Consider the following 12096-nt stretch of genomic DNA (forward strand, 5'->3'; position numbering starts at 1 on the left):
CATACCCCCCTCCCCTGCTGCCCCCTGCCTCTCATACCCTCATCCCCTGCTGCCCCCTGCCTCTCATACCCCCCACCCTGCCTCCTACCTCTCATACCCCCCTCCCCTGCCTCTCATACCCCCCTCCCCTGCTGCCCCTGCCTCTCATACCCCCCTCCCCTGCCTCTCATACCCCTTTCCCCTGCTGCCCCCTACCTCTCATACCCCCCTCCCCTGCTGCCCCCTGCCTGTCATACCCCACACCCCTGCTGCCCCCTGCCTCACATACCCCCCTCCCCTGCTGCCACCTGCCTGTCATACCCCCCTCCCCTTCCTCTCATACCCCCTCCCCTGCTGCTCCCTACCTCTCATACCCCCCTCCCCTGCTGCCCCTGCCTCTCATAACCCCCTCCCCTGCCTCTCATGCCCTCCTCCCCTGCTGCCCCCTGCCTCCCATACACCCCTCCCCTGCTGCCCCCTGCCTCCCATAGCCCCCTCCCCTGCTGCCCCCTGCCTCTCATACCCCCCTCCCCTGCCTCTCATACCTTCCTCCCCTGCTGCCCCCTGCCTGTCATACCCCCATCCCCTACTGCCCCCTACCTCTCATACCGCCCTCCCCTGCTGCCCCGTGCCTCTCATACCCCCCTCCCCTGCTGTCCCCTGCCTCTCATACCCCCCTCCCCTGCTGCCCCCTGCCTCCCATAGCCCCCTCCCCTGCTGCCCCCTGCCTCTCATACCCCCCTCCCCTGCTGCCCCCTACCTTTCATACCCCCCTCCCCTGCTGCCCTCTGCCTCCCATAGCCCCCTCCCCTGCTGCCCCCTACCTTTCATACCCCCCTCCCCTGCTGCCCTCTGCCTCTCATAGCCCCCTCCCCTGCTGCCCCCTGCCTCTCATACCCCCCTCCCCTGCTGCCCCCTGCCTCTCATACCCCCTCCCCTGCTGCCCCTGCCTCTCATACCCCCTCCCCTGCTGCCCCTGCCTCTCATACCCCCTTCCCCTGCCTCCCATACCCCCCTCCCCTGCTGCCCCTGCCTCTCATACCCCCTTCCCCTGCCTCCCATACCCCCCTCCCCTGCTGCCCCCTGCCTCCCATACCCCCCTCCCCTGCTGCCCCCTGCCTCTCATACCCCCCTCCCCTACTGCCCCGTGCCTCATACACCCCCTCCCCTGCTGCCCCGTGCCTCTCATACCCCCCCTCCCCTGCTGCCCCCTACCTATCATACCCCCCTCCCCTGCTGCCCCTGCCTCTCATACCCCCCTCCCCTGCTGCCCCTGCCTCTCATACCCCCCTCCCCTGCCTCTCATACCCTCCTCCCCTGCTGCCCCTGCCTCTCATACCCCCCTCCCCTGCTGCCCCTGCCTCTCATACCCCCCTCCCCTGCTGCCACCTGCCTCTCATACCCCCGCCCCTGCTGCCCCTGCCTCTCATACCCCCCTCCCCTGCTGCCACCTGCCTCTCATACCCCCCTCCCCTGCTGCCACCTGCCTGTCATACCCCCTCCCCTGCTGCCCCTGCCTCTCATACCCCCCTCCCCTGCCTCTCATACCCCCCTCCCCTGCTGCCCCTGCCTCTCATACCCCCCTCCCCTGCCTCTCATACCCCCTCCCCTGCTGCCCCCTACCTCTCATACCCCCCTGCTGTCCCCTGCCTGTCATACCCCCCTCCCCTGCTGCCACCTGCCTGTCATACCCCCCTCCCCTGCCTCTCATACCCCCCTCCCCTGCTGCCCCCTACCTCTCATACCCCCCTCCCCTGCTGCCCCCTGCCTGTCATACCCCCCACCACTGCTGCCCCCTGCCTCTCATACCCCCCTCCCCTGCTGCCACCTGCCTGTCATACCCCCCTCCCCTGCCTCTCATACCCCCCTCCCCTGCTGCCCCCTACCTCTCATACCCCCCTTCCCTACTGCCCCTGCCTCTCATACCCCCCTCCCCTGCCTCTCATACCCTCCTCCCCTGCTGCCCCCTGCCTCCCATACACCCCTCCCCTGCTGCCCCCTGCCTCCCATAGCCCCCTCCCCTGCTGCCCCCTGCCTCCCATAGCCCCCTCCCCTGCTGCCCCCTGCCTCTCATACCCCCCTCCCCTTCCTCTCATACCCTTCTCTCCTGCTGCCCCCTGCCTGTCATACCCCCATCCCCTGCTGCCCCCTACCTCTCATACCCCCCTCCCCTGCTGCCCCCTGCCTCTCATAACCCCCTCCCCTGCTGCCCCGTGCCTCTCATACCCCCCTCCCCTGCTGCCCCCTGCCTCTCATACCCCCCTCCCCTGCCTCCCATAGCCCCCTCCCCTGCTGCCCCCTGCCTCTCATACCCCCCTCCCCTGCTGCCCCCTACCTCTCATACCCCCCCTCCCCTGCTGCCCCCTACCTCTCATACCCCCCCTCCCCTGCTGCCCCCTACCTCTCATACCCCCCCTCCCCTGCTGCCCCCTACCTCTCATACCCCCCTCCCCTGCTGCCCCCTGCCTCCCATAGCCCCCTCGCCTGCGGCCCCCTGCCTCCCATAGCCCCCTCCCCTGCTGCCCCCTGCCTCTCATACCCCCCTCCCCTGCCTCCCATAGCCCCCTCCCCTGCTGCCCCCTGCCTCTCATACCCCCCTCCCCTGCTGCCCCCTACCTCTCATACCCCCCTCCCCTGCTGCCTCCTACCTCTCATACCCCCCCTCCCCTGCTTCCCCCTACCTCTCATACCCCCCTCTCCTGCTGCCCCCTGCCTCTCATATCCCCCTCCCCTGCCTCTCATACCCCCCTCCCCTGCTGCCCCTGCCTCTCATACCCCCCTCCCCTGCTGCCCCTGCCTCTCATACCCTCCTCCCCTGCCTCTCATACCCTCCTCCCCTACTGCCCCGTGCCTCTCATACCCCCCTCCCCTGCTGCCCCGTGCCTCTCATACCCCCCCTCCCCTGCTGCCCACTACCTCTCATACCCCGTTCCCATGCAGCCCCTGCCTCTCATACCCCCCTCCCCTGCTGCCCCTGCCTCTCATACCCCCCTCCCCTGCCTCTCGTACCCTCCTTCCCTGCTGCCCCTGCCTCTCATACCCCCCTCCCCTGCTGCCCCTGCCTCTCATACCCCCCTCCCCTGCCTCATACCCTCCTCCCCTGTTGCCCCCTGCCTCCCATACTCCCCTCCCCTGCTGCCCCCTGCCTCTCATACCCCCCTCCCCTGCTGCCCCTGCCTCTCATACCCCCCTCCCCTGCCTCTCATACCCTCCTCCCCTGCTGTCCCCTGCCTCTCATACCCCCTCCCCTGCTACCCCAGCCTCCCATACCCCCCTCCTCTGCTGCCCCCTGCCACCCATTCCCCCCCTCCCCTGCTGCCCCCTGCCTGTCATACCCCCCTCCCCTGCTGTCCCCTGCCACTCATACCCCCCTCCCCTGCTGCCCCTGCCTCTCATACCCCCCTCCACTGCCTCTCATACCCTCCTCCCCTGCTGTCCCCTGTCTCTCATACCCCCTCCCCTGCTACCCCAGCCGCCCATACCCCCCTCCTCTGCTGCCCCCTGCCACCCATTCCCTCCCTCCCCTGCTGCCCCCTGCCTGTCATACCCCCCTCCCCTGCTGTCCCCTGCCACTCATACCCCCCTCCCCTGCTGCCCCTGCCTCTCATACCCCCCTCCCCTGCCTCTCATACCCTCCTCCCCTGCTGTCCCCTGCCTCTTATACCCCCCTCCCCTGCCTCTCATACCCTCCTCCCCTGCTGTCCCCTGCCTCTCATACCCCCTCCCCTGCTACCCCAGCCGCCCATACCCCCCTCCTCTGCTGCCCCCTGCCACCCATTCCCCCCCTCCGCTGCCCCCTGCTTTGCCCCCTATACCTCTCTCTTCTGCTGACCCAACTTCCCATACCCCTCTCCCCTGCTACACCATGCCTCCCATTCCCCCTCTGCTGCCTCCTGTCTCCCATTCCTCCCTCCCCTGCAACCCCCTGCCTGCGTCTCATAGCCCTCACCCCTTCCTGCATCCCATACCCCCTCCCCTGCTGCCCCCTGCCACCCATAAACCCAGCAGCCCCTGCCTCTCATACCCCCTGCCTGCCCCCCATACTCCCCTCCCTTGCTGCCCCCTGTCTGCCTCTCATACGCCCCTCCCATCTCATGCCGATGTCTTCGAAGTGACTTTTCTGTCTCCTTCCAGGAGGGCTGTGTCTTTTGTGTCCTACCAAGGAAATGACGTGTGTCTTATCTTTTGCCGGGTGAGGGGTGTGTAATTTCCATAGATATAAGTTAAGAGGGGATCTAGGAATGTCACAGTGACATCACTTATATCTATAGTAATAATACAGGGACATGACTGGGGAGGTGAGGGGATCTGGGAGCGTCACAGTGACATCACTTATAGCTATAGTAATAATACAGGGATATGACTGGGGAGGTGAGGGGATCTGGGAATGTCATAGTGACATCACTTATAGCTATAGTAGTAATATAGGGACATGACTGGGGAGGTGAGGGGATCTGGGAGTGTCACAGTGACATCACTTATATCTATAGTAATAATACAGGGACATGACTGGGGAGGTGAGGGGATCTGGAAGTGTCACTGTGACATCACTTATATCTATAGTAATAATACAGGGACATGACTGGGGAGGTGAGGGGATCTGGGAGTGTCATAGTGACATCACTTATATCTATACTAATAATACATGGACATGACAGGGGAGGTGAGGGGATCTGGGAGTGTCATAGTGACATCACTTATATCTATAGTAATAATACAGGGACATAACTGGGGAGGTGAGGGGATCTGGGAGCATCACAGTGATATCACATATCTATAGTAATAATACAGGGACATGACTGGGGAGGTGAGGGGATCTGGGAGTGTCACAGTGACATCACTTATTTCTATAGTAATAATATAGTGACATGACTGGGGAGGTGAGGGGATCTGGGAGTGTCACAGTGACATCACTTATATCTATAGTAATAATACAGGGACATGACTGGGGAGGTGAGGGGATCTGGGAGTGTCACAGTGACATCACTTATATCTATAGTAATAATACAGGGGCATGACTGGGAGGTGAGAGGATCTGGGAGTGTCACTGTGACATCACTTATATCTATAGTAATAATACAGGGACATGACTGGGGAGGTGAGGGGATCTGGGAGTGTCACAGTGACATCACTTATATCTATAGTAATAATACAGGGACATGACTGGGGAGGTGAGGGGATCTAGGAGTGTCAGTGACATCACATATCTATAGTAATAATACAGGGACATGACTGGGGAGGTGAGGGGATCTGGGAGTGTCACAGTGACATCACATATCTATAGTAATAATACAGGGACATGACTGGAGAGGTGACGGGATCTGGGAGTGTTACAGTGACATCACTTTTATCTATAGTAATAATAAAGGGACGTGACTGGGAAGGTGAGGGGATCTAAGAGCGTCACTTTGACGTCACTTATATCTATAGTAATAATACAGAGACATGACGGGGGAGGTGAGGGGATCTGGGAGTGTCACAGTGACATCACTTTTATCTATAGTAATAATAAAGGGACGTGACTGGGAAGGTGAGGGGATCTAAGAGCGTCACTTTGACGTCACTTATATCTATAGTAATACAGAGACATGACGGGGGAGGTGAGGGGATCTGGGAGTGTCACAGTGACATCACTTATATCTATAGTAATAATACAGGGATATGACTGGGGAGGTGAGGGGGTCTGGGAGTGTCACAGTGACATCACTTATATCTATAGTAATAATACAGGGATATGACTGGGGAGGTGAGGGGGATCTGGGAGTGCCACAGTGACATTACTTATGTCTTGTCAGGATTCTGATTTTGTCTGTCCCCGGCGTGGGCGCTAGTTGGTCAGTGTTGGTGTGATGTAATACACGAGGAGACTGAAGAATAGTCCTGCGCATAGGCGCTGATATTTATTATGTCACAGGGATCACGAAGCAATTGAATAACAGGTGCAGTGGAATGCAAAACCAGAAATAACAGGAAATAAATATTCAAAAGTCACTGGCAACTATGATTGAAACAAACAGAACTCTGATAAATGTACAGTCTCTATGAAGCACAAGTCCAGATAGCCGAACGGGCTTAAGCAGGAGACGGTCTCTAAGCCAATAGATGGTAACTGCTGAGATGCACAGATGGTAACTGATAATGAGTGCACAGGTAGATAATGATAAAACACCTGAGGAGAGTCTCTTACTGCTGGTGGATTGTGGCTGGAGTTTGTAGTTCCACAGGAACACTGGAACAGGGAAGCAACTTGGAGATGCCAGAAATAGAAGACTGCTGGAAACAAAGGATTGGAGACTGGAACCTGGAACTGCTGGGACCTGTAGTTCCACAGGTCCAATACACAGGGGTATCTCTGCAGACAGATGACTGCAAACAGGAGACGCCTGTTCACAGAATGTGACGTGTTGTCCAAGGCGACGAGAGTTTATACCCCTTGGTCTGTGATGATTGGATGTTGCATCTCTGTGAGGACACACCCCGTTGGATTGTGTGTTCAGATCAGCTGTGGGTTAGCTGAAGCACTGTGTACTCCAGGCTGCAGTAGACTGAAAACTGGAACAGAACTTAACTGCTGGAACCTGTAGTTCCACAGTAGTGATGCAACAGAGAATGCAGATTCCTGACATGTCTATAGTAATAATACAGGGACGTGACTGGGTCTGGGAGCATCACAGTGAAGTCACTTATATCTATAATAATAATATAGGGACATGACTGGGGAGGTGAGGGGATTTGGCAGTATTTACAGTGATGTTGATGTCTCCTCCATTTCGCAGGGTAACACAGTAGTGAAGACATCTGGTGAGTGTGAGACACCCAGCAGCCATTCCCGTGTGTCTGGAGGACTGAGCAGGACCCAGAACCCCATCACGGTGCCTCCACCTCACTCACTGATACATGAGAGAGACGATGACCAGAAGATCCTTCAGCTGCTGACTGGAGAGGTGACTGCTGGGAATGGGACATTATACAGTAACACCAGGGAATGTGTCTGGGTGATGACTGGAGAGGTGACTGCTGGGAATGGGGTATTATACAGTAACACCAGGGGATGTGTCTGGGTGATGACTGGAGAGGTGACTGCTGGGAATGGGACATTATACAGTAACTCCGGGGGATGTGTCTGGGTGATGACTGGAGAGGTGACTGCTGGGAATGGGACATTATACAGTAACTCCGGGGGATGTGTCTGGATGATGACTGGAGAGGTGACTGCTGGGAATAGGGCATTATACAGTAACACCGGGGGACGTGTCTGGGTGATGACTGGAGAGGTGACTGCTGGGAATGGGGCATTATACAGTAACACCGGGAGACGTGTCTGGGTGATGACTGAAGAGGTGACTGCTGGGAATGGGACATTATACAGTAACACCAGGGAATGTGTCTGGGTGATGACTGGAGAGGTGACTGCTGGGAATGGGACATTATACAGTAACACCAGGGGATGTGTCTGGGTGATGACTGGAGAGGTGACTTCTGGGAATGGGACATTATTCAGTAACACCAGGGGATGTATCTGGGTGATGACTGGAGAGGTGACTGCTGGGAATGGGGCATTATACAGTAACACCAGGGGACGTGTCTGGGGGGTGATGACTGGAGAGGTGACTGCTGGGAATGGGACATTATACAGTAACACCAGGGGACGTGTCTGGGTGATGACTGGAGAGGTGACTGCTGGGAATGGGACATTATACACTAACACCAGGGGATGTGTCTGGGTGATGACTGGAGTGATGACTGGAGGGGTGAATGCTGGGAATGGGACATTATACAGTAACACCAGGGGATGTGTCTGGGTGATGACTGCAGAGGTGACTGCTGGGAATGGGGCATTATACAGTAACACCAGGGGATGTGTCTGGGTGATGACTGGAGAGGTGACTGCTGGGAATGGGACATTATACAGAAACACCAGGAGATGTGTCTGGGTGATGACTGGAGAGGTGACTGCTGGGAATGGGACATTATACAGTAACACCAGGGGACGTGTCTGGGTGCTGACTGGAGAGGTGACTGCTGGAAATGGGACATTATACAGTAACACCAGGGGACCTGTCTGGGTGATGACTGGAGAGGTGACTGCTGGGAATGGGACATTATACAGTAACACCAGGGGACGTGTCTGGGTGATGACTGGAGAGGTGACTGCTGGGAATGGGGCATTATACAGTAACACCAGGGGATGTGTCTGGGTGATGACTGGAGAGGTGACTGCTGGGAATGGGGCATTATACAGTAACACCAGGGGATGTGTCTGGGTGATGACTGGAGAGGTGACTGCCGTGAATAAGGCATTATATAGTAACACCAGGGGACGTGTCTGGGTGATGACTGGAGAGGTGACTGCTGGGAATGGGACATTATACAGTAACACCAGGGGACGTGTCTGGGTGACGACTCGTGATGTGACTGCTGGGAATGGGACATTATACATTAACACCAGGGGACGTGTCTGGGTGATGACTGGAGAGGTGACTGCTGGAAATGGGACATTATACAGTAACACCAGGGGACGTGTCTGGGTGATGACTGGAGAGGTGACTGCCGGGAATAAGGCATTATATAGTAACACCAGGGGACGTGTCTGGGTGATGACTGGAGAGGTGACTGCTGGGAATGGGGCATTATACAGTAACACAAGGGAATGTGTCTGGGTGATGACTGGAGAGGAGACTGCCGGGAATGGGACATTATACAGTAACACCAGGGGACGTGTCTGGGTGATGACTGGAGAGGTGACTGCTGGGAATGGAGTATTATACAGTAACACCGGGGGACGTGTCTGGGTGATGACTGGAGAGGTGACTGCTGGGTATGGGGCATTATACAGTAACACCAGGGGGTGTGTCTGGGTGATGGCTGGAGAGGTGACTGCTGGGAATGGGGCATTATACAGTAACACCGGGGGATGTGTCTGGGTGATGACTGGAGAGGTGACTGCTGGGAATGGGGCATTATACAGTAACACCGGGGGATGTGTCTGGGTGATGACTGGAGAGGTGACTGCTGGGAATGGGGCATTATACAGTAACACCGGGGGATGTGTCTGGGTGATGACTGGAGAGGTGACTGCTGGGAATGAGACATTATACAGTAACACCAGGGGATGTGTCTGGGTGATGACTGGAGAGGTGACTGCTGGGAATGGGATATTATACAGTAACACCAGGGGATGTGTCTGGGTGATGACTGGAGAGGTGACTGCTGGGAATGGGACATTATACAGTAACACCAGGAGATGTGTCTGGGTGATGACTGGAGAGGTGACTGCTGGGAATGGGACATTATACAGTAACACTAGGTGGTGTGTTTGGTCGATGACTGGAGAGGTGACTGCTGGGAATGGAGAATTATACAGTAACACCAGGGGATGTGTCTGGGTGATGACTGGAGAGGTGACTGCTGGGAGTGGGGCATTATACAGTAACACCAGGGGATGTGTCTGGGTGATGACTGGAGAGGTGACTGCTGGGAATGGGGCATTATACAGTAACACCAGGGGATGTGTCTGGGTGATGACTGGAGAGGTGACTGCTGGGAGTGGGGCATTATACAGTAACACCAGGGGATGTGCCTGGGTGATGACTGGAGAGGTGACTGCTGGGAATGGGACATTATACAGTAACACCAGGGGATGTGTCTGGGTGATGGCTGTAGAGGTGACTGCTTGGAATGGGGCATTATACAGTAACACCAGGGGACGTGTCTGGGTGATGACTGGAGAGGTGACTGCTGGGAATGGGACACGATACAGTAACACCAGGGGATGTGTCTGGGTGATGACTGGAGAGGTGACTGCTGGGAATAGGACATTATACAGTAACACCAGGGGACGTGTCTGGGTGATGACTGGAGAGGTGACTGCTGGGAATGGGACATTATACAGTAACACCAGGGGACGTGTCTGGGTGATGACTGGAGAGGTGACTGCTGGGAATGGGACATTATATAGTAACACCGGGGGATGTGTCTGGGTGATGACTGAAGAGGTGACTGCTGGGAATGGGGCATTATACAGTAACACTGGGGGATGTGTCTGTGTGATGACTGGAGAGGTGACTGCTGGGAATGGGACATTATACAGTAACACCAGGGGATGTGTCTGGGTGATGACTGGAGAGGTGACTGCTGGGAATGAGGCATTATACAGTAATACCAGGGGACGTGTCTGGGTGATGACTGGAGAGGTGACTGCTGGGAATGGGGCCTTATACAGTAACACCAGGGGATGTGTCTGGGTGATGACTGGAGAGGTGACTGCTGGGAATGGGGCCTTATACAGTAACACCAAGGGATGTGTCTGGGTGATGACTGGAAGGGTGACTGCTGGGAATGGGGCATTATACAGTAACACCAAGGGACGTGTCTGGGTGATGACTGGAGAGGTGACTGCTGGGAATGGGGCATTATACAGTAACACCGGGGGACGTGTCTGGGTGATGACAGGAGAGGTGACTGCTGGGAATGGTACATTATACAGTAACACCAGGGGATGTGTCTGGGTGATGACTGGAGAGGTGACTGCTGGGAATGGGACATTATACAGTAACACCTGGGGATGTGTCTGGGTGATGACTGGAGAGGTGACTGCTGGGAATGGGACATTATACAGTAACACCAGGGGACGTGTCTGGGTGATGACTGGAGAGGTGACTGCTGGGAATGGGGCATTATACAGTAACACCAGGGGACGTGTCTGGGTGATGACTGGAGAGGTGACTGCCAGGAATGGGGTATTGTACAGTAACACCGGGGGATGTGTCTGGGTGATGACTGGAGAGGTGACTGCTGGGAATGGGACATTATACAGTAACACCAGGGGATGTGTCTGGGTGATGACTGGAGAGGTGACTGCTGGGAATGGGACAATATACAGTAACACCAGGGGATGTGTCTGGGTGATGACTGGAGAGGTGATTGCTGGGAATGGGGCATTATACAGTAACACCAGGGGATGTGTCTGGGTGATGACTGGAGAGGTGACTGCTGGGAATGGGACATTATACAGTAACACCAGGGGATGTGTCTGGGTGATGACTGGAGAGGTGACTGATGGGTATTAGACATTATACAGTAACACCAGGTGATGTGTCTGGGTGATGACTGGAGAGGTGACTGCTGGGAATGGGGCATTATACAGTAACACCGGGGGATGTGTCTGGGTGATGACTGGAGAGGTGACTACTGGGAATGGGACATTATACAGTAACACCAGGGGATGTGTCTGGGTGATGACTGGAGAGGTGACTGTTGGGAATGGGACATTATACAGTAACACCGGGGGACGTGTCTGGGTGATGACTGGAGAGGTGACTGCTGGGAATGGGGCATTATACAGTAACACCAGGGGATGTGTCTGGGTGATGACTGGAGAGGTGACTGCTGGGAATGGGACATTATACAGTAACACCGGGGAACGTGTCTGGGTGATGACTGGAGAGGTGACTGCTGGGAATGGGACATTATACAGTAACACCAGGGGACGTGTCTGGGTGATGACTGGAGAGGTGACTGCTGGGAATGGGACATTATATAGTAACACCAGGGGATGTGTCTGGGTGATGACTGGGGAGGTGACTGCTGGGAATGGGACATTATACAGTAACACCAGGGGATGTGTCTGGGTGATGACTGGAGAGGTGACTGCTGGGAATGGGGCATTATACAGTAACTCCAGGGGACGTGTCTGGGTGATGACTAGAGAGGTGACTGCAGGGAATGGGGCATTATACAGTAACACCGGGGGATGTGTCTGGGTGATGACTGGAGAGGTGACTGCTGGGAATGGGACATTATACAGTAACACCAGGGGACGTGTCTGGGTGATGACTGGAGAGGTGACTGCTGGGAATGGGGCATTATACAGTAACACCAGGGGACGTGTCTGGGTGATGACTGGAGAGGTGACTGCCAGGAATGGGGTATTGTACAGTAACACCGGGGGATGTGTCTGGGTGATGACTGGAGAGGTGACTGCTGGGAATGGGACATTATACAGTAACACCAGGGGATGTGTCTGGGTGATGACTGGAGAGGTGACTGCTGGGAATGGGACAATATACAGTAACACCAGGGGATGTGTCTGGGTGATGACTGGAGAGGTGATTGCTG

General features: G+C 56.3%; 1 protein-coding gene across 2 annotated transcripts in view; it reads left to right on the forward strand.

Annotated features, from left to right (window-relative positions):
• The window catches only part of LOC134983726 (zinc finger protein 605-like), a 52043-nt gene that overhangs the window by 6727 nt on the left and 33220 nt on the right, over positions 1-12096 (forward strand). For both annotated transcript variants that reach the window (XM_063949372.1, XM_063949373.1), the window contains exons 2-3: positions 4114-4171; positions 6756-6923. In XM_063949372.1, the coding sequence (XP_063805442.1) occupies positions 4114-4171; positions 6756-6923 (226 nt within the window). The remainder of the gene's footprint in view (positions 1-4113; positions 4172-6755; positions 6924-12096) is intronic.

Source organism: Pseudophryne corroboree (genome assembly GCF_028390025.1).
Source record: "Pseudophryne corroboree isolate aPseCor3 chromosome 3 unlocalized genomic scaffold, aPseCor3.hap2 SUPER_3_unloc_22, whole genome shotgun sequence".
NCBI classification, from domain to species: Eukaryota; Metazoa; Chordata; class Amphibia; order Anura; family Myobatrachidae; genus Pseudophryne; species Pseudophryne corroboree.